Source organism: Trichechus manatus, unplaced genomic scaffold (genome assembly GCF_000243295.1).
Source record: "Trichechus manatus latirostris isolate Lorelei unplaced genomic scaffold, TriManLat1.0 scaffold00081, whole genome shotgun sequence".
In the NCBI taxonomy this organism is placed as follows: domain Eukaryota; kingdom Metazoa; phylum Chordata; class Mammalia; order Sirenia; family Trichechidae; genus Trichechus; species Trichechus manatus.
The window spans coordinates 4,913,207-4,934,823 of record NW_004444017.1 but is presented as its reverse complement, the minus strand read 5'-3'; the positions used below and the strand labels follow the sequence as shown (position 1 = coordinate 4,934,823).

Below are 21,617 nucleotides of genomic sequence, written 5' to 3'. Positions count from 1 at the left end.
TAGGCTGGGAGCTCTGGGAAACCTGGGAGGTAGGGGAAGTAGTGATGGTGCAGGAGGCAGCAAGTGGGAGCAGAAGGTTCCATGTGCTCCTACAGGGAGCTGAGTGGGCTGCAGAACCCCCTGGAGACTCAGGAGTGGGAGCAGCTTCCCTTGTGCAGTGCCTCAGCCCGTGGGCCAGCACACAGCCTGTGGGTGCTATTGTTCACTGCAGGGGGTTAGGGTTGGGATGACGCAGTCCCAGACCTCTCCATGCCTCTGCTGCCTCCACTTTTCCTACAGCAGAGGTTAATCCTTGAGGTGGGTTGGCTCAAACTCCAGCTGGAACAGCTGGCTTAGTCTCCACACCCTCCCTCTGATGCTTGTCGGCAATGTCTAGCCCCTAGCCCCTAGAAGATAATAGCAAAATCTTGGCTCTCAGCAGCCCCTGGGCCAACCCTTACAGTGTACAGATGAGGACCTGAGCGCTGGAGAGAAAGTCAAGTGGCCAAGCCACACAGGCAGTTAACGTCCATTGCAGCTGAACCTGGGAGCTCCTGACTCCTTGGGGAATGGTGCTGGCCCTGCTGTGCCCTCACTCCCCTAGTACCTCCCCTTGGTTAAGAGTCCCTGGCTCAGGATGAGGCCACTGCACCCCCTTAGCATCCAAGACTCACAGAACTTAGGAGCAAAACGGCCTTCAGGGGCATCTGCACACCCCCCTTCATCTTGCAGAGAGGTGAGGGTCACTTCGTCAGGATGTGGCCCACCTCTGCAGCCTGCAAGGGTAGCGCCCTCCCCACCCCAAGGAGGAGGGCTGCAAGGGAGCCTGGACAGCAAGGCAGCCACTGTCCTGAGTCCTGTATGAAAAGGGGCCCTAGGAGGTAGGTGTCATTGGGACCCGCTGGAGGCTGGGCTCTCCACCTGCTGCCAATAGCCTGGCCATCCGGCCCTTCTAGGAAACATTCTAGATCTCTCCCCTGCCTGTCATGCCCACAACACACACTGCTCAGGCAGCAAGGAGGCAGGTTTTTTTAAATCTCTATATTCATACTTGGAACAGATATATACCCTCCTGGTTCATTTTAAAGGAGCCCTGTGGCACAGTGGTTAAAGTGCTCGGCTGTGAACCAAAAGAGTGGTGGTTCGAACCCACCAGCCGCTCCGTGGGAGAAAGATGTGGCAGTCTGCTGCTGTAAAAATTACAGCCTTGGAAATCTATGAAGCACTTCGACCTTGTCCTATAGGGTCGCTGTGAATTGAAATTGACACAACAGCAGTGTTTGTTTTGGGTTGGTTCATTTTAAGATGTTTACATGCCCCATTCTCACTCAGCTGCCTGCATCCGCATTTCCTTGTCAAATATTCTCAATCTCAAACAGGCCGTCTGGGAAGCAGAAGAGAAAGGCCCCTGAGTCAGTGCTCATGGCAGTGCCCTCAGTCTGCTATGAATGAGCTAAGTGTGTTCACTGAGGCTGCTGAGCCCGCCCCTCCTGTGCACTGCCTGAGGCCAGGCTCAGGGGAAGGCCACGGGAGGGTGGGGTGGGCAGGGGAGGCGTGATCTGGAGTGGAAGGAGGGAGGCCAGGGGCAAGGGGAAACCCTGCCTGACTCCTTCCTCCTATCCCCAGCCCTAGAGCTTCCCAGACACCCCCAACCATGACACACAAATCCCTTCCTGTGCTGTCTTTCACGCTGCCCATTCAGACCAAAGCAGCCCCGTTGGAGGTGGCCCCTAAGCTTCTGTGCCTGAGAAATGGAAACAGGGTTTGCTCATCCTGGGCCCCAGACACAGCTTCCAGCCAAACCCCAAAGAAGTCAGATCAGTTGCTTAAGAAGCCTCCTCCTCCTCCTGCCACCCCCATCCCTGGCTTTCCTGGTCTCCCTTCATTGGCAGTGCCAGAGACTTTCTGCCAGTGGCGGGGGAGTGGGGGAGGAGATGGGCTCTTCTTGGCAGTACGGAAGCAAGCTGCTATTGGGTTTCCCTACCAGCTGGACTTCCCCCACCCCATCTCCACGTGCTCGACCCCCTCCCCCCACTGCTGTAGTTATCTAAGCAGCAGAGGTGTCAATCTGAGTCACTCAAGGCAATGCCCAGCAAGCCCTGACGGCCAGGTGCCAACATCACCACCATCTCTCCCACCTTTCCCCTTTCCCCCCACTACAACGTGGGCAGCTCGGGGCAGAGGACCAAGCCCAAGACCTGCTGGGAGGTGTGGGGATTTGAGCAGCCTTCCTGGTCAGACTGCCCCTCTCTGGCATTGTCAGCACTGGGCCTTGGGGTTACTGAGAGCAGCCCATGGTAACACTCTCATGGGGTGGGGATGGCTTGGCTGCGCACCACCCCTTCCTCCTAAGCTAAGCCCATAATGCAGACTGAGGGGCCGGGGGTATAGCTGTGGGGCACCTAAGCAAGTGCTCACAAGCCTACTTCCCTCGTCTTGGCCTTGGGCAGGCGGGCACGGAGCAGGGCCTCGGACTTGCCAAGGAAGAGCCAAAGGCTCCTCTAAGTCCAGTCCCAGCCACACCCTCACCAAGGAGGCTTCTCCCACGGCTGTATGGGACCATGTCCAGCTGGGAGAGGGCTCCTCTGCACCCTTGTCCAAGGACAGCCACCTGAAGGTCAGCTACCCCATCCCGAGGGCAACCTGTAAAACAGCCCAGAGGCCGTGGTCTGCTCTCAGGCCTCAGACAGTCCTCCACCCTTCCGCCCACTGCCTTCCTCCGCACCAGCCCTGTCATCAACAGCCTGGCTGCCATCCCACCACCCTTTCCCACAGCACCCAAGTTCCTCGGGGCTGTCTGTGCTGAGATGGGCATGCAGGCAGCACAAGGCTCTTGGCTGGCTCTCCCCATGCTGCAGGGACCGGTTTCTGTGCCACTCGGGGCTGTCAGCTGGCACCAGCACTGCCCTCCTCCCCACCCCAGCCTAGCATACCCTCCTTTCAGCAGAATCCACAGCTTATGTCCCAACACAGTGGGGTCCAAGTCCCGTGTGTCCTGTACCTTCAGGATGCCCAGGCATCTGGTTCTGAGCAGCTTCCCCAGCCCCAGCAATTGCTCCAGGCAGAAGGCAACAGCAACCACCCAGCAGCTCTCTGTGCAGGGCAAACAGATCCAGCAAAGATGGTCCCCAGCCCCCATGCCCCAGCCACCCTGCGCACCCACCAACCTGCCATTCCTTTCCACCAGTCTTCCAGCACTCACCTTTCTTCACCCTGACTGTGAGCTCCTCAAATCAGGTAGCTCTACACCTTCCAATGAGCCCCTCCTGGTATTCCTGGAGAAATCCAGACACCACTGCCAGGCAGAGCGCAGTGGGCGCCGATGCCCGAGTCACCCCAATTCACCGGGAGCCGAGGCGGGCACACAGCACACAACACGGAGATCGAATGCCTGCCGCAGACGGCGGGGCGGGCTGGGGCGGGACGCCAGGTCAATAACAAACTGAGAAGGAAAGAGGGAGGGACAGAGAGAGAGAGAGGAGAAAGGGGAGAGGGGGGAGAGGGAGGAGAGAGAGCGCGCGTGTTCGCGCGAGCAAAGAGATGGAGCAGTGGAGTGACAGCTGGGGGTACATCTGTGATGACAGCGACAGCAGCACACGCAGGCGAAGGCGCACACAGGCGCGCGCACACTAGAGGCTCGCTGCCAGGGCGGACCGCGCTGCCCTGGAAATGCTCACGTTTCAGTGGAAAAAGCGCCTATGGGTTAACCAGGAGGAGAAACGCTGTTTTACCAGGTATCTCCATTGTCCTTCCCCGTGTGCCTCCAGGCTCCCCTTCGCCCCGGCTCCCACTGCCCCCTTTTCTGTCCCTTTCTCCTCTCTCTCTCTTTCCCTTTGGGGAAAGAGGGGCAGGACCCAGACGCAGAGCCAGCTGGCTGACTGTCCCCACCGAGGCTGCCTGGGAGGCTGGGGCAGTCTCCTGTTTCAGAGACACACAGGGTGCGTCTCCATTCTTTAGTGGGAGAAGGAGAAACTGAGCCCTTCCCTTCCCTCAAAGGGTAATTCTTTCCAGAAGAGGATAATGGAAAGCAGGGCTGATAGGCGTGATGGTCCTCCACAAAGTGACCCTGAGCCACACAAAGCTGCTGGTCACACAGCTATGCAGAGGTCCCTGAGCCCCGGGGTCTGACCACCTGGGCCAGGACTATTTGGGGGAGCAAAATGCCAGAGTAGGAGCTTGATGCCAGTGTTCTCAGTGCCCCGAGCTGAGCCCTGGAGGAACCAGGGGCAAATTCAGCCCGGCCGCACCAGGCCTGGCTTCTCCAAGCTCCTTGCTCTTATCTACGGCGGGGTAGGCATGTTGTCTTAGTTATCTAGAGCTGCTATAACAGAAATACCACAAGTGGATGGCTTTAACAAACAGAAGTTTATTCTCTCACAGTTTAGGAGGCTGGAAGTCTGAATTCAGGGCACCAGCTTCAGGGGAATGCATTCTCTCTCTGTTGGTTCTGGGGGAAGGTCCTTGTTACCAATCTTGCCTTCGTCTAGGAGCTTCTCAGCGCAGGGGTGCCGGGTCCAAAGGACACGCTCCACTCCAGGCTCTTCTTTCTTGGTGGTGTGAGGTCCTTTTCTGTCTGCTGGCTTCTCTCTCCTTTTATCTCTTATAAGACAAAAAGTGATGCAGGCCACATCCCAGGGAAACTCCCCTTACATTGAATCAGGGCTGTAACCTGAGTAAGGGTGTTGCATCCCACCCTAATCCTATTTAACATAACCTAATCTTGCCTCATTAACCACAGGCAGAGATTAGAATTTACAATACATAAGATAATCACATCAGATCACAAAATGGTGGACAACCACACAATACTGGAAATCATGGCCTAGCCAAGTTGACATACATTTTGGGGGGACACAATTCAATCCATAACACATGCCAAAGGGAAAGACAGTCATTCAAAAACCCAGACATCGTGAGTTGGAGAAACCAATGTTCCAAGAGATCAGAAGTATCTGATCCAAAGTCCAAGTAAGCCAGGAGGCCCACCTTCCAGCTCTGAGCACCAACCCCTAAATGACCCTCCCTGTGCATCTCTTAAAGCCTGCCTAACAGCCAGGTGGCGTGTTGGCAATATGTCATAGGTGTCCAAGTGTCTTCTTCCATTTCACCTGCTTTCCTCGGGAAAGTCACAGCCAGGACTGGGGATGGGTTTGAGAAGCCCTCTTGACTCAGGACACCCCTGCACCCTCCTTTCTGCCTGCTTTGCTAGTGACACCCCATCCCTGGCTCTCTTGGTTTCTCTTCTGTGGTAGTGCCAGAGACTTCTTCCGGAGGAGGAAAGAACAGCTTTTACCTGTTGGAAATTCCCTGCCTCTCATATGGTCCTTCCAAGTAGGTTCATCCTCTGCACAGGTGACACATGGGTCCTACCCTTCAAGCAAACAAGGCCCCTACCTTTCCCTAAACACCCTCCCATTTCCCCATCTCCATGAAAACACACGTCCTTCTGGGCACCTGAAACGTGCTCCTCACCCATGGACAGCTTCCCCTCCTTAAAAATTCAACTCTTTTGTGAAATTTCCCTGAATCCCTGTCTCCTCTGATCGCCAGTGGTTCTTATCAAGGAAAATGTTGTGTAGCAGCTTTCCATGGTGTGGTTCAATCTCCTTTCCTATATGGTGAGCTGTTCAAAAAGAGGGACCTACCTCACTGATCTTACATCCCCCACACCCCAGTGCCTTCTTGTCAGCTGAGTGAAGAATGGAAAAGATGAAAGAGCCCAAGACTAGGCATCTGGAGACCCAGAGTCTAGACTGTTCTCTCATAACTAGTTATTGGACACTCAACATCCCTGGGCCTCGGTTTCCTGCCCTGTAAAACAAGGAGACGGGTGGAGCTCTCTGCTCTCCCTTCCTGCACTGGCACTCTATGACCTAAGTATTCACTGAGCACCTGCCCGGTCCCCGGCTTGCATTAGAAAGTCTGTGTCCCCTTTGTACACCCCAGTCTCAATCTAGTTAAACTCACAGCCTCCAGGCTGGGCTGTAAGAGGAAAAGAGGAGGAAGGTAATGGCAGATAGGAGAGTTAGGAGTAAGAGATGGAGTTTCTGACTCCTAGCGGGATTTGGTCCCCAACACAGATCATTTCTGTGTGTGCATGAGAGCAGCTGTTTTGTTTTGCCATCTGTGATGACAAAGCTGCACTGAGGTGACAGCCAGGACACAGAGCAAAGAGGTTCATCTTGATAAGCCGTCTTCCGCCTGTGGCCTTATTGAGGCTCTTTGTTAGGCTGTCTGCAAGACGAAGGAGATTTCAAAGGAAAGTGGTTTTGGAGGAAGGCACGAGATCTTGGTGGAGAGGCAGGTGAGAGAGGGAAGGCAGGAGGGACAGGAGGGAGGGGGCCTGAGATTTGTTCTCTTTTATCAGGTCATGGCCGGTCCCCTGGGGACTAAGGTCAGCATCTAAAACAAGGACCCTCCATGCACAGGCATGAGGGGGAGACCTCTTAGTAATCCATTGGTGGAAGCCACTGGAAGGCCCAGTGTCTTGCATTCCCTCAGCCCCTTTGCCTGGATTTCTCTTCACCAAGAGTTATTAGCCTGTCTGCAAACATAATAACATAATACATTATCTTCTGCACACAGCAGGCTTGCAGGAGGTGACGGGAGGGAGGGCTGCCAGCCTTGTGTTCCTTCCGGTTGGTGGCTCCAGTGAGGCCTCTACAGCAGCCAACCACCTGAGCAGAATACGGATCATGGGCCCCCCCCTCCCCCAAGCACATCTCCCTTCAGCAGGGCTTAGAGAGAAGGCTGGGCGCTTGTCATGCCTGTTGTGGAAAAGCAACATTTGGGCTGTGAGACAGGAGTTGAAAAGAAAAATGTGAAATTATTAAAGCCAACGGGTGCAAGTCTAGGCATAGCAGAACACAAAATTGATGCATTTTTAAAGCTATTTCCATGCTCCTCACTACCTCCTCTACTCTATACCAATTCCATTTTTCAGCACTCACGTAATTCTCCATTTCTCCATGGATTCCCTCCTACTGAGTCTCAAAGTAATCAATCCCATTGCCTTCGAGTCGATTCCAACTCAGAGTGACCTCATAGGACAGAGTAGAACTGCTTCGTAGGGTTTCCAAGGATTGGCTGGTGGATTTGAAAATCAAAGCACATCTAAATCTCCAGGATCTGCAATCTAGTATCTGTAAGAGGATGGGGCTGAGCATAGGAGGAAAGAGTTCAAGAAGGTCCTGAATCTTAGGAACTAAGAGAGTAAGGAACTATGAGATCTTTTAGAATTTTGCTTCCCAGTTAAGTGGCTGACTCAACTGAATTCACAAGTATGTATGCATGTGTGCGTATTTAGCTCAAGAAATAGATATTGAGTCCCACTATGTCACCATGAGTCAGAATTGATGGCAACAGGTTTGTGTGTGTGCGTGTGTGCGCGTGTGTGCCGGGTACTGTCTGAACTCAACTTCCATGCCTGCTACTAGCATCCATTCTGATGGGGCAAGACAGACTAATAAGTGAGTAATCAAATATATGAACAAAATCATGTTGCTTGTGCTAAATGCGCTGAAGAAAATAAAGAGTGATGAGGTACAGAATGACTGGTGGAGGGGAGGACTGCTTTATCTGGGGAGGTCAGGGAAGGTCTCTCGAGGAGATAATGTTTAGGCTGAGATCTGATGATGAGAAGGAGCCAGCCATGTACAGTTCTAGGGGAAGAGCATTCCAGGAAGAGAGAACAGCTGGTGCAAATGCCTTGAGGTGAGATTGAGCTTAGCACATTTGTGGGAGAAGGTGATTCAAGAAGGTGATTGAAATCACAGAGAATGGCAGGGCCAGCTCATGTAGGGTCTTGTCAGCCATATTACAAAAGAGTTTAGATTTTGTTCTAAGGACAATGGGAAGCCATTGGAGGGTTTTAATCAAGAACGGACCACATACTCCCTTAGGAATCTGCTGAATTAATCCAAGTGGAAGATGATTAGTGGCTTGATGTAGGATGGTAGCAGTAGAGGTGCAGAGAAGTGGACAGATCATTAAGTTTTGGAACTAAGATCTCCAGAATTTGGGTGGTATGAGGAAAAATGATAGCAATTAGGTAGATAATGTGCCCTGAAATGGAAAAGACTCAAGGAGGTCAGGTTAGGGGAGGAAAAGGCAGAGTTCAGTTTTCAACACATTAAGTTTGAAATGCCTATTGGGGGCCCAAGTGGAGATGTCAAGGAGGCAGTTGGAATGTCCTAAATTCTGCAGAGGGTACATAGATGCAAAGGACATAGACCTTGCCTTGGAGGAGCTTATGGTTCAGCTGTCGAGATGAAACCTAGTGGGGAGAGTCTACTCTGTGACCCCTCTTCCCATTTCTAGCCAAGAAGCCTCAAACATCTGAATTTCGTTAGAGAATTTACCTCCTACCCTCTCAAGACTCACAATGTTAGAATCATAGAATTTCTTCCAGCTGAGAAATCTCATGGTTCTATGAGATTTGACACTGAGCAGTCTGAGTAGAAAGGCAGTCACATTCTAGAAAGGCTCTGAGACCTCTTTGACCACTGAGACCAAGGACTGAATTAAATAAGCTTTCTTAAGTCCCAAAGATTTGATCGTTCTAAGCATTAGTGTGATTCTTCTCTGAAAAATTTTTGAAGGTTCCTCATCTTTCATTCAGCTTTTTTCTACAGGTGAAAGAAATCTGTCTAAAATAACTATCAAGGATGGTCTTACGAGGAAAGAAGAAGAGAAAGAGATTAAGGGGCCACCTACAGCCTTAGAGAGAAATGTGCTAGTCCCCCAAGCACACACCTCACCTGTTGATCGTGTGCTGTGTCTTTGTCTATTGTCTTCGTGAACCAGTGTGTCTACCTGTGCTGTTCCCACCTACTCTTTTCAGTCATCTAGACCTTGAAGCAGCAAAGAAGGCCCCAAAGAACTCAAATGTTCCCATACCACAGGGCCAAGAAGGCTGGCCATAGTATCACGTACAGATTGCCATGTGACCACAAGGAAGGGGAGGGGCCTCTGAGGTCCTTGGTCTTTTCATCTGTAAATTCAGACTCACTCCAGAACTGTACTGTCCAATATGGCGGCCACCAGCCATACGTGGCTATTTAAATCTAAATTTAAACTAACCAGAATTAAATAAAAATTTTAAAATGTAGGTCCTCATTGGCACTAGCCACATTTCAAGTGCTCAGTAGCCACATATGGGTAGTGGCTACTATATGGGACAATGCAGATACAGAACATTTCCATCATCTCAGAAAGTTTAATTGGACAATGATGTTTTAGAACAGTAGTTCTCAAAATATGGTCCCTTGACAAGCAGCATCAGCATCACCTGGGAACATTTTAGAAATGCAAATTCTGAGGTCACACCTAGACCTAATGAATAAGAAACTCTGGGAGTGGGGTTTTAATGAACTTTCCAGGTAATTATGCTACACACTAAAGTTTGAGAACTATAGCCCTAACCTAGAATAATATTCTCACACGTTACCTCCTCTGAGCTTCGACAAACTTATACTTGGTCTGCCTTTCAAGGGTAAGTATAGTTATGACCCCCATTTAATAGCTGAAGAAACAAATTCAAATCCAGGGCTAGAACTCTGGCCCTTTGACCTCTCCCTAGTCTCATCTTTTTTGCACCAAATTTCTCTAGGATCATCAGATTGGGGGAAAGAAAAAAGTTTTCAATTGTTTCTCTGCACCATATTGGAACTGCAGTTCATATTAGAGAAGACAGGTGTGTATTAAGGAAGTCACAATGATTGTGATGGGAAATCTCTCCAATGGCCATTGGGGTGACTTCAGAATTTCTCATGAACATGGCATAGTGTTCACAGATGTGGAACACAGACCTAGGAACCAAGCTGCCTGGTTCATATCTGAGCTCTTCTGATTACCAGCTGTGCCACGCTGGGCATGTTACTTAACTTCCCTGTCTTGGAAACCTCGCCTTTAAAATAGATAGATAGTAGTATCTATCTCTTAGAGTCACTGTGAGAATTGTATGGAATAGTATCCATCATGCAGTTAGAACAGTGCCTGGCGCAGAGGAAGCACTACAGAAGTGTTTGCTACTATTATTAACTGCTAGCTTTTTATTGGTTAGAGTTTGTTGGCTAAACAGAGCCAAAGAACACTCCTGGGCATATAAATGAAGGATTAATGTATCTGGACTCCAGCTAAGAGGTTCTTAGGTGGCGCTAATGGTTTGTGCTCAACCACTAACCTAAAGTTTGGTGGTTCGAACCCACCCAGGGGTGCCATGGAAGAAAAGCCTGGTGATATGCTTCCATAAAAATTACAGCCAAGAAAACCCTATGGAGCAGTTCTACTCTGTAACCCCTGGGGTCTCTGTGAGTCAAAATCAACTTGATGACAATGGGTAGATCCCAGCTGGAGAGCTGCAGCTTATCTATGGCACCTTGGGAAGGATGCAGCCAAAGAAAGCCACCCCCCAGCCACTGCAGCCCATGTGAGCCAGCAGCATAAAGCCAGCTCTGAAGCTGGGCTCAGCAGGTGCATCTTGATGACTTTGGCCTACCTATCTGACTAGGAAGCAGGTTAACTGGTCATTGTTGGGAGGACCTACCAGTCTTTCTTTGCCACACAGCTTTGCACAAGGTCCAATTAAGTTCTTGGGTAAGGAAGACATGGCTCTAAATAGAATGCTTGTTCTAGTTGCCATTGCATCAGCTCTCTACTCATGGCAACCTTACATATAACAGAACAAAACTTTGCCAGGCCCTGCAACATCTTCATGATCATTGGTATGCTTGAGTCCATTGTTATGACCACTGTGTATTTTGAGTGCCTTCCAACCTAGGGGGCTCATCTTCCAGCACTATATTGGATGACATTCTCTTGTGATCCATAGGATTTTCATTGGCTAATCTTTGGAAATAAATCACCAGAGCTTTCTTCCTAGCCTTAGTCTGGAAGCTCCATTGAAACCTGTCCACCATGGGTGATCCTGCTGGTATTTTAAACACTGACATGGCTTCCAGCATCATAGTAGCATGCGAGCCACCACAGTACGACAAACTGACAGATGGGTGGTGGAAGTAAAACGCTGGATCTCTCAAATTTCGGCACAGGCCCTGTTCTGGCCGTTTGAGCCCATCTCTGGCCAGATGCCCACCCACCTGTGTTTGCTCAGGATCACGGTACCCTGAGAGCTCTCAGTATCCTCGCCGGCACTCTCTTTCCATGAAAGTTTCCAGACTACTGCATCTTCCAGGAATGAGGGTGCAGGAGGGGGTCATCTTCCCAGAGCAGGAGGAATCAGCTGTCGCTGTCAGCCTTCAGATGCTCCCTTCTCTTCTTTGGGAGAGACATAAAAGGCAGGTGCCTCCCTGCTTCTCTTGGAATTCACTAAAATGTCACCTCCTCTATGAAGCCTTTCCTGACTCTCCTTAGACTTGTACATGCCTCTCTTGGCTCTCATTTCACTGCACTATAAATTTCTGCCTCCCCTGCCACACTGTACCCTTTGAATAACAGAGTCTATTGTTATTCATCTTTGTATTCCCAACACCTGACAGTGGGTGATATTGTTACCAGAGAGCTTTGAGAGCAGCCACTTCAACTCCCTCGTTCCCATTTTACAGATGAGGAAACATAAGCCCAGAGTGGGACAGCGGCTTGCCCATACCCTACATGGCAGGACTAGAATCCAGGTCCAGAGAATAGAGAGGTTAAGAGCATGGGCCTTGTTATGGATTAAATTGTGTCCTCCAAAAAATGTGTGTTAGAATCCTAACCCCTATACCTGTAAATAAGGAGCCCTGATGGCACAATGGTCAAGCGCTTGGCTGCTAACCAAAAGATCAGTGGTTCGAACTCACCAGCAGCTCTTCGGGGAAAAGACTTGGCAATCTGCTCCCATAAAGATTACAGCCTAGAAAACCCTGTGGGGCAGTTCTACACTGTCCCATAGGATCACTATGAGTTGGAATGGAGTTGAGGGCACACAACAACAACATATCTATGGATATAATCCTGTTTGGAAACAGGGGTTTCTTTGTTATGTTAATAAGGTCATACCAGCATAGGGTGTGTCCTAAATCTAATCTCTTCTAAATTATAAAAACAGCAGATTAGACACAGATGCAAGCACATACTGGGGATGATAGATGCCATGTGAGGGTTGTCAAGGACCAGGGAAGGCTGGGGCCACAGGCAAGGAAGGAATTGACAGGACTGAGACCCTCATCTGGACTTTTAGCCCCCAGAACTGTGAGAAAATAAATTTCTGTTCTTTCAACCCACCCACTTATAGTATTTGTGTTACAGCAGCACTAGCTAAGACAGGTCTTAAAGACAGACAGGCCCCGGTTAGAGTCCTGGTTCTGTTATTTAATAGCTGGGTGGCTTGGTTAAGCCCTGTAACCTCTGTAAGCCTCCATTTCCTCAGCTGTAAAGTCCGAATAATAATAGCACCTATTTGTTGAGGGGATCAAAGCAGCTCTTGGATGTCAAGGGGCTTGGCACATCATAAGCACCCAACACGTTTTCCATATTATTATACCAGACAGTAGGAAGTTGGCCTAGATTTTTGTTTCTTTTTCTTTTCAGTATAACCTGCCTTTTCTTTCTATTCTTTGTCCCAGATTTTTCCTAGTGTGTGACCACAGCTTGGGTTCTCCAAGTCTATTTGGGAAGCAAACAGGCATGAATGGCCCTTGTCAGTGGAGTCAGTAAAAGAGTCATTTTTGCAGGCTGGAAGTGACTATAGTTTCCTAGAATCTGCCTGCAAACCTGGGTAAATCTGATCTTGACTTTCAGCAAGAATAGAGCCTTCTTACAAAGTAGGGGAGATCCTGAGCAGGAAATAAGTATAAAAGAGGTTGTTGCGCCAGACTGGAAGTCTAGGCAGTCCCATGAATAGCCCAACTCGCAATGGTCCTGCCTTCCAGTCTTAGTTTGCCACGTTTTGTCATGTGACCTTGAACAAATGGCCCCATCTCTCTGGGCCTCTATTTTTCCATCTGTGGGAAGAAGGGAGATAGGCTGCCCAATCCATTTGCCTTGAGTGCCCAGAGATCAGAGCATAAATACTGTCCTTAGTTCTCTAGAATCTGAGCCACATCTTTCTCTCAGGGCATTTTCTGTCATCATTCTTCAGCTGGGGGAGGCAGAAACCACCAGTCTTTCTCCTCCTCCCCTCCTTTCCCCAGGAACCTCAGATTCTCACTCTGCCATCTGACTCACTCTCCCCATCCGCTCTCTGCCCGGGTGCTATCTCTCCCCTCAGTTCCTGCTGATGCACCTCCTTTCTTTAACGTGAATCTGTTTTTTTTCTCTCACTCTCTCTTCCCTCCCACCGCCCCCCCTCCCCAAAACACACACACATGGTCTTGCCCTCCCTCCTCCTGTTTCCTGGTAGCGGTGGGCATCCAGATAAAGCTGGAATTCCTCCAACGCAAATTCTGGGCAGCGACACAACAGGTAGGTGTGCTGTGCCAGGGCCAGGTCGGGGCTAGAGGACTCACCATCATCTCTGCAGCCAGGAGGGACTGGTCCTTCAGTCCCACCTGGGAGCACTCCCCCAGGCTGCCCCACTGCCTTTCACCCTGCTCTCCTGAGCCCTCTGTCAGTCCTCTCAACAGCCACCAGTAGGCGTTCTTCTGGATCCTTGCCTTCTCTGCCTCTATTGGTTCCCCCACGCCTCCTGGGTCAGACCTCAGTTTCTGCCCCTACCTCCCTCACTCCATTGTCTTGGCAAATGCATGCACACCACATATACACCATACATGCACAGATGCACACACACATACACGTGGGCATATACACCCCCACACGTATACCATACATGCACCACATACACAGACATACCACACATATAATCCATACACACATATCAACCACTCCCGGCATGTGCATGCACACCACATATATATCATACACACAGATACACACACATATATACATGGGCATACACACCCCCACACATATACCATACACGCACCACATACACACAGACACATCACACATATATTCCATACACATACATCAACCACTCCCTGCATGTGCATACATACCACATATATACCATACACGCACAGATGCACACATATACACACAGGCATACACACTCCCACATATATACCATACGCACACCACATACACACCACACATATATTCCATACAGACACATTGACCACTCCCTGCACATGCATACACACCACAGATATACCATACACGCACAGATGCACACAGGCACACACACACATACACACGGGCATACACCATTACAATTTCTCCTCTTCCTTCCAGTGCGGTGGTGTGGATGAGCCGTGCCCAGTGAGCTGCCAGGACAGTGTAAGTTCTTCCCCTGTGTGAAGGGTGACATTGGAACCGTGGACCCCTCTACCCAACGGTCTAGCTTCCCTCCTTCCCAAGCACCCCTCCTCCCAGCACTGTGGGGCTCAAAGAGGGTATCTTTCATTTGACCTCCAGGCCTGCCTTCCAAAACTGTCAGGATAGCCAGGAGGAAGTAGCCGTCAGTGGCTAGGCCCCTGCCGTGACCTCCCTTCTGTGTTTCTTCCCTAGGACCTGGACTGCTTTGTTGTAGACAACAATGGGTTCATCCTGATCTCAGAGCGGTCCCAAGAGGTAAGTTATTGAGGAAGTAGAATTAGGGAGAAAGGGGCCGGAGGAGGAAGCAAGATGTTCAACAGCCACTTCAGTCAAAGAAAGGGCTGAGAAGGTAAGCCTGGCTCAGAGCCAATAAGAAGAATGAAAGGTCTGATGAAAATGGACTCTCAGAGCCAAAGTCAGCACAGCAAGAACACAAGGTTCCAAGTGCTCTGCAACTCAGATGCCAGAGAAAATATGACTTCTTTGTTTTTGTCTATAACTAGTCTGCTGTCTCTGAGGTTAGCAGAGACAACGTCCACACCACACAGAATGAGCGGAGGTGCAGTGAGGCACCTCAGCGCCCCCTGCCTGACCACCCTGCACCCAGGGTTTCTGGGCCGTGTCTGTGCCCCGACTGGGGTGGCCTTTGGTAGACCTTCTCCCAGACTTCCAAGCCCCCTCCCCTCCCCTACACTGTCCGTGGCCTCACTCTCCTGTGTCCCAGGACCCTCTCCTTTCTACCCTCATGGGGCCCAGCAGGCTGAGCCTGCCCCACTTCCTGTCCCCTTCCTGCCCGTTGTTATTGTAGCATGCTGTTGAGTCGACTCCAACTCATAGTGATCCTGTATAACAGAGTAGAACTGCTCCATAGTGTTTTCTAGGCTGTCATTTTTTACAGGAGCAGATCACCAGGTCTTTTCTCCCATTGAGCCGCTGGTGGGTTCGAACCACAGACCTCTCGGTCGCCAGCCGAGTGCTTAATCACTGCGCCACCAGGGCTCCTTCTCCTCCTGCCATGACCTCCCTTATGCAGAATTTGATTCTAGCCCACCAAACCTGACCTTCAGTATGCTAGAGGGGAAATAAATGAATGGAGACCACCATTTCTCCTCCAATAGCCTGGCTTGCACATCCTGATCTCCCTGCAGGCATATGATGTCCTGCTGGACCCGGCATATGCTCAGAAATGCACAAGAGAAAGTACAACAGTATTTTGTATTTGCTGAGCCCCAAACTGGCCCCTGACGTTAATTACTTATTTAACCAGAAATCACATTAAAAAAGGAGCCTGTTCAGACCTGAACCAAACCTGAATATATTCCCCTGAATGACTTCCTTGAGACAAGCCTGAAGTGTTGCAAACCCTCCAGCCTGAGCTTCCGAGGAATGGAGCTAGTATTTGGTTCAACGTGAGCTCTGCCACTTATTAGCGATGTGATTTGGACGAGCAATTTCCATTATCTGTGCCTCGGTTTCTTCCTCTTTAAAAGGAAGGGCTGGACTACATGATTTCTAAGGTCACAGGTAGCAAGAGTAGTGAAGAGAAAGATATTTTCATTTATTTTCCTTTTGGTAGGAGCTGGGGCCAGAGGTTGGTGGTCAGATGTCTTTTGCAGGACTCTGTTAATTGGGGCAGTGGTGGTTCAATGGTAGAATTTTTCACCTTCTAACAGAAAGACCCGGGTTCTGTTCCCAGCCAATGCACCTCATGCACGGCCACCACTCATGTGTCAGCAGAGACTTGCATGTTGCTATGATGCTGAACAGGTTTCAACAGAACTGCCAGAGTAAGACAGACTAGGAAGGCCTGACAGTCTACTTCCAAAAATCAGCCTATGAATCAGAATGGTCTGATCTTTTTGTGCACCGGGTCCCCATGAGTCAGGGGCTGACTCAATAACAACTGCTAATCACTCATTATGATCACCTGGGTGCCTCTGCTTTTCCTCCTTTTCTCTTTGATACCCCCTTTTGGCTATTTCACTCTTCCATTTTAGTATTTCTAAAATGGACAAGAGCACTAGTTCACTTTAGAACTTACCAGTCGCTCAGGGAGGAAAACAGGTGGTGATAGAAGTTGAAACCAGTGGTGGGAATGTGGCTTTGGAACTATCTGATGCTCTCAATCTTTCATGCTCCGACTCTTGACGCCCTGGGTAACTGAGCCTGGCCGTGTCTCCAAGTGCCTGTGGTGTTGGCTTTCAAGGGGTAGGGGATGGGTCCTGATGGCCTAAGGAGTTTCAGAGACAGTATGGAAGCCTGGACATCGACCAGGAGTTGGCCAGCTAGTACATTTTTTAGGCTTTGTGGGCCAGATGGTCTCTGCCGCAATTACTCAGCTCTGCCACTGTAGCGCGAAAGCAACCAAAATCAATATGGAAATGAATGAGTGTGGATTTGTTCCCATAAAACTTTATTTATGGGCACTGAAATCTGAATTGCATATCATTTTCACATGTCACAAAATATTATTCTTCTTTTGATTCGATTTTCAATCATTTGAAAATGTAAAAACCATTCTTAGCTTGAGGGCCTAGAAATATCGATGGTGAGCCAGATTTGGCCCACAGGCCATAGTTTGCCAGTGAGGACTCTGGAGGCAGACAGGACAACCTGTAGGGAGCTGGGCCCAGGAGGGAAACCTACTGCAGAACAGGGATCACTTCAAGAGAAGCTGGTAAGAGCAGGTGCATCTCAATGAAGGAGCCCCGACCCTTCCAAGGCAAGGGGCCCTTTGCATAACCCACTGGGCAACTTTGGTCCTATTCTACCCAGACCACATTTGCTTGCATGTCTTCCCAAAACATATCACTAAGAACAACCTTGGATAATATATGGTCAAAAAACAGTTACTATAGAGTTGATTCTGATTCATGATGATCCCATGTGTCAGAGTAAAACTGTGCTCCATAGGGTTTTCAATGGCTGATTTTTCAGAAGTAGATTGCCAGGACTTTCTTTCGAGGTGCCTCTGGGTGGACTCAAACCTCCAACCCTTCAGCCATGTCATGTTAACCATTTGCATCACCTAGCGACTCCACATATATATATATACACATACATATATATATACATATATATGAACTATATAGATTTATATTTTACAAAGTATTTGTTTACTTACCTTATTTTTCCCTATTTCCTCGACAATTTATTATCTTTTTATGTTGTATGTTGTTTTATAAGCTGTCTTAGTTATCTAGGGCTGCTATAACAGAAATACCACAAGTAGATGGCTTTAACAAAGAGAAATTTATTCTCTCGCAGGCTAGAAGTCCGAATTCAGGGTGACAGCTCCAGGGGAAGGCTTTCTCTCTCTGTCATTTCTGGGGGAAGGTCTTTGTCATCAATCTTCCCCTGGTCTAGGAGCTTCTCAGTGCTGGGACCCCAAATCCAAAGGACATGCCCTGCTCCTGGCACTACACTCTTGGTGGTAGGAGGTCCCCCAGTCTCTCTGCTCGCTTCTCTCTTTTATATCTCAAAAGAGATTAACTCAAGATACAACCTAATCTTGTAGATTGAGTCCTGCCTCATTAATGTAACTGCCTCTAATCCTGCCTCATTAACATCGTAGAGGCAGGATTTACAACAGATAGGAAAATCACATCAGATGACAAAATGATGGACAATCACACAATACTGGGAATCATGGCCCAGCCAAGTTGACACACATTTTGGGGGGACACAATTCAATCCATAACATAAGCCAGCCCAAATTCTTTGTGAAATGAAAACCAAAAAAACCCAAACCTAATAGCGTTGAGTCAATTCTGACCCATAGCGACCCTATAGGACACAGTAGAACTGCCCCATAGGGTTTCCGAGGTTGTAAATCTTTACAGGGGCAGACTGCCACATTTTTCTCCTGTGGAGCAGCTGGTAGGTTTGAACCGCTGATCTTTTGGTCAGCAGCTGAGTGCTTAACCACTGTGCCACCAGGGCTCCTTTGTGAAATGAAGCAGGGTATAAATAAAATAAAATTTAATCTTCATAATAGGCTTGGCACCTTCTAGAGACTCCTGCCAGAGTCCTGAGCACCCACTGAGCTTGGCATTCCCCTGGCCTCCCTAACACAGCTCACTGCTTCTCCCTCCCCTCGCCACCACTGGGAGGACCCAGAAGAGGCCAGCCTTCCCCTAGTCATTTATGGTGGGGTATTCATCTCATTTTACACTGGAAGAAACCAAGGCTCAGCAAGGTTTGGTTGTTAACCCAAGGATTCACAGCTACAGAAATGCCAGGCTTTGCACCTAGAAATACTAGTACAGAGGGGTAATGGTGAAGGGGAGACAGGTTCTAGAAAAGACTGTGGGGAGGAAAACCAAGCTGGGAGAACATTGGTTTTGATGGGACTTGAGAATTTGTAGGGTGGAGTTGGTGAGCCCAGGGAGACTGGCCTTCTCTGGAGGGTGTGGCCGGCGGCAAGTCCCAGTCTCCTGGGTAGCCATCTCCGTTCCCTGAGCCCCTCCGTGGGTCACTCATTACTGCTCATATCAGAGTTCACTTGTTCTGCTGCACTTGATAGTGGATGCTAAAAACAACTATAGGCTGAGTCTTATGGAGTTAAGACTAATAATGCCTCAAGGGGGGCACTGGTGGCACAGTGGTTAAAGCGCTCAGCTGCTAACCCCAAGGTTGTCGGCTTGAACCCACCAGCCACTACACAGGAGAAAGATATGGCAGTCTGCTTCCATGAATATTCACAGCCTTGGAAACCCTATGGGGCAGTTCTACTCAGTCCTATAGGGTTGCTATGAGTCAGAATCAACCCAATGGCAACGGTTTTGTTTTTTGTTTTTTTGAAGCCTCAAAACCAAAACTCATTGCCACTGAGTCGATTCTGACTCACAGCGACCCTTTAGGACAGGGTAGAACTGCCCCATAGGGTTTCCAACGAGCAGCTGGTGGATTCGAACAGCCAAACTTTTGGTTAGCAGCAAGCTCTTAACCACTGTACCACCAGGGCTCCTTTAATGCCTCAATAACCCTGAAAGCCAAGGCCCAGGAACCCTGACTCCTGGGTTCAGCTCCAAGAGTAGCATCAAGACTCTGGGACCAGCAGTATCTTTTCAGGGCTCAGTTCCTCTCTCTTCCACCTGGACAATTCTGACCCCATTACCTGAGCTACATCAGGTTATAATAGGGGGGTGTACTCCAGGGTCAGCGGGCCTGGGTTAGACTCCTTACTCAGTGGTGACTTCAGCAAGTTCCTTAACCTCTCTGAACCTCTGCACTTCTTCAGGTGGCTGGGGGCCTGGGGAGAGAAGCCTGCTGCTGCTCCACAAGCAAATAGTCTTCCCTGACCAAGTTCTTCCAAGCACTTCCTCCCCTAGGCTCTCCTGCGCCTGCAAACATTGAGAGCCGAGAACCCCAGGGGACTCATCTGCAGCCTGCTCAGGGAGTGGCTGCTTGGTGCGGGTGGTGTCCCAGGCCTGCTGATTAAACATTTGGCCCCTCTGGGCCTCTCTTCAGCCCACAGTTCATTCTTATAATAAAGAACCACAAACGACAGGATTATAGCCCTCTATCTGGGGCCTAGAAAGGGAAACCAACAGCTGGGGCCAGGAGAGCAATAACAGCTCTGTGGGCCTGTGTCACGTTTACAGTGAATCTGTCACACTCTGAGTCCTGGCATTTGCTGGGGGCAGAATCCACATGCAGAAGCTTCAAAATGGCCCTCAAAGGGGCAGCAAAGCCCAGGAAAGCAGACGCTCCATCCCAGCACTGTTCTCTGAGGAACTTGGATCTCAGGGAACACAAGGCCCCAAACCAGGGCAACCCTTTCTGCCTTCACAGGACGTTGGCGTGCCTGTCTTGTGGCCCAGCTCCTGTTTTTCTCCGCTCCCCTTTCCTCCGCCCCTGCCTCCCGCTTTCCTGCCCAGCCCAAACTCATGTCTTCCCTCCCACTCTCCGTATCAGCTGTCTTCAAGTCACTCCTGGGGCCTGTGTGGGGAGAAACCTCTGCCTCTCTGCCTGGCACATGCTCCCCAACTTCCCACCCCTCCACGCCCCCCACTTCTCACAGCCTCTGCTGACATCTTCCCAGGGCTCCCCCCGGGCCTTGGCAGAGCCTTTGCCATCCTGGGGCCGGGGCAGCCTCAGTTAGGCAGCTAGGGCCTCCCAAAGGGCACTGACCCGTTGAGTGAAATTCAGGCAGTCACCTGAATCCAAGACTGGGCCTCCATCCTCTGCCTGTGTGGGGCTGGCAGGGGCAGGTTCTTCAGGTAGCACAACTCCACACTCCTTCCCAGGTACCATTGCATGGCCAAAGGCATTTGTCGAGAGATTCACAGCTCAGGGGAGCGAGGTGAGGCTGTACAAACAAAAGAAGAAATGGAAGGAAACTGATTTCTACTAGGGGCCACACAAGGAGCCCTGGTGGTGCAATGGTTAAGCACTCGGCTGCTAACCCAAAGGCTGGTGGTTCGAACCTACCCAGGCACTCTTTGGCAGAAAGACCTATAGATCTGCTCCTATAAAGATTACAGCCTAGAAAACTTGATGGGGCAGCTCTACTCTGTCACCTGGGTTCACTCTGAGTTGAAAATCAACTCGATGGCACCTAACAACAACAGGAGACACGCACTGTGATTTCACATTTGGTAATCATTTTGTCCTCACAACTCTTAAGAGGATGGGTTATCCCATTTTTAGAGAAGGAGAAACTAGGGCTGTCCCCAGGTAAGGTGACCATGTGACATTTGCTCCATTCTGCACCAGAGTCAAGAGCATCCCCACCCACTGTCTGGTCCTCCTTCTCTTGAGGGAGAGGAGATGTTAGCAGCAGCAGCTTTACACAGCCATACAAATTAGCCATGCCCAGTGCCTACTGCCAGCCAGCAGGAATGTTAATACATTCTGCATTCTCTGCTGCCACCTGCCCCATCTGCATCCTGCTCAGGCTCCAGGGTGGTACCTCACAGGACCTCTCCTTACTCCCAGCCTTCCTCCCCAACTCATTAGAGACCTGACACTCAGGAGACCCCCCAGATTTGCAACCTTTTGATGCAGCCCCAGAGCTGAGGTAGTCAATGGACTACTGTTTACTTACTTTAGGGCACTGATTCACTCTGAGCAAGTACAAATAAAACTTTATCAGTTAGGAATTGTGTTCTGCTTCCAAGAATAGAGTCCTCACTTGAGTGGCTTGAACAAATTAAGGATTTATTCTCTCACCCAGAAGAAGATTGGATGAAGACTGTCCAGGCCTGGTATGGCTTCCTCAAGTCACCAGGTATCCTCATCCTTAAGATCACAACATGGCTATAGAAGCTCCTGCCTTCTTGTCAACTTTCCAGGCAAGAAGGGGGGTAGGGGGTGGG

The 21,617-nt window shown here is 49.8% G+C and overlaps 1 protein-coding gene across 1 annotated transcript in view; it reads left to right on the top strand.

Moving 5' to 3' along the window:
• CACNA2D4 (calcium voltage-gated channel auxiliary subunit alpha2delta 4) overlaps positions 1-21,617 on the top strand; it is a 114,752-nt gene that overhangs the window by 80,775 nt on the left and 12,360 nt on the right. The window contains exons 27-29 of the mRNA XM_004381277.2: positions 13,322-13,383; positions 14,212-14,256; positions 14,488-14,550. Coding sequence (XP_004381334.1) covers positions 13,322-13,383; positions 14,212-14,256; positions 14,488-14,550 — 170 coding nt within the window. The remainder of the gene's footprint in view (positions 1-13,321; positions 13,384-14,211; positions 14,257-14,487; positions 14,551-21,617) is intronic.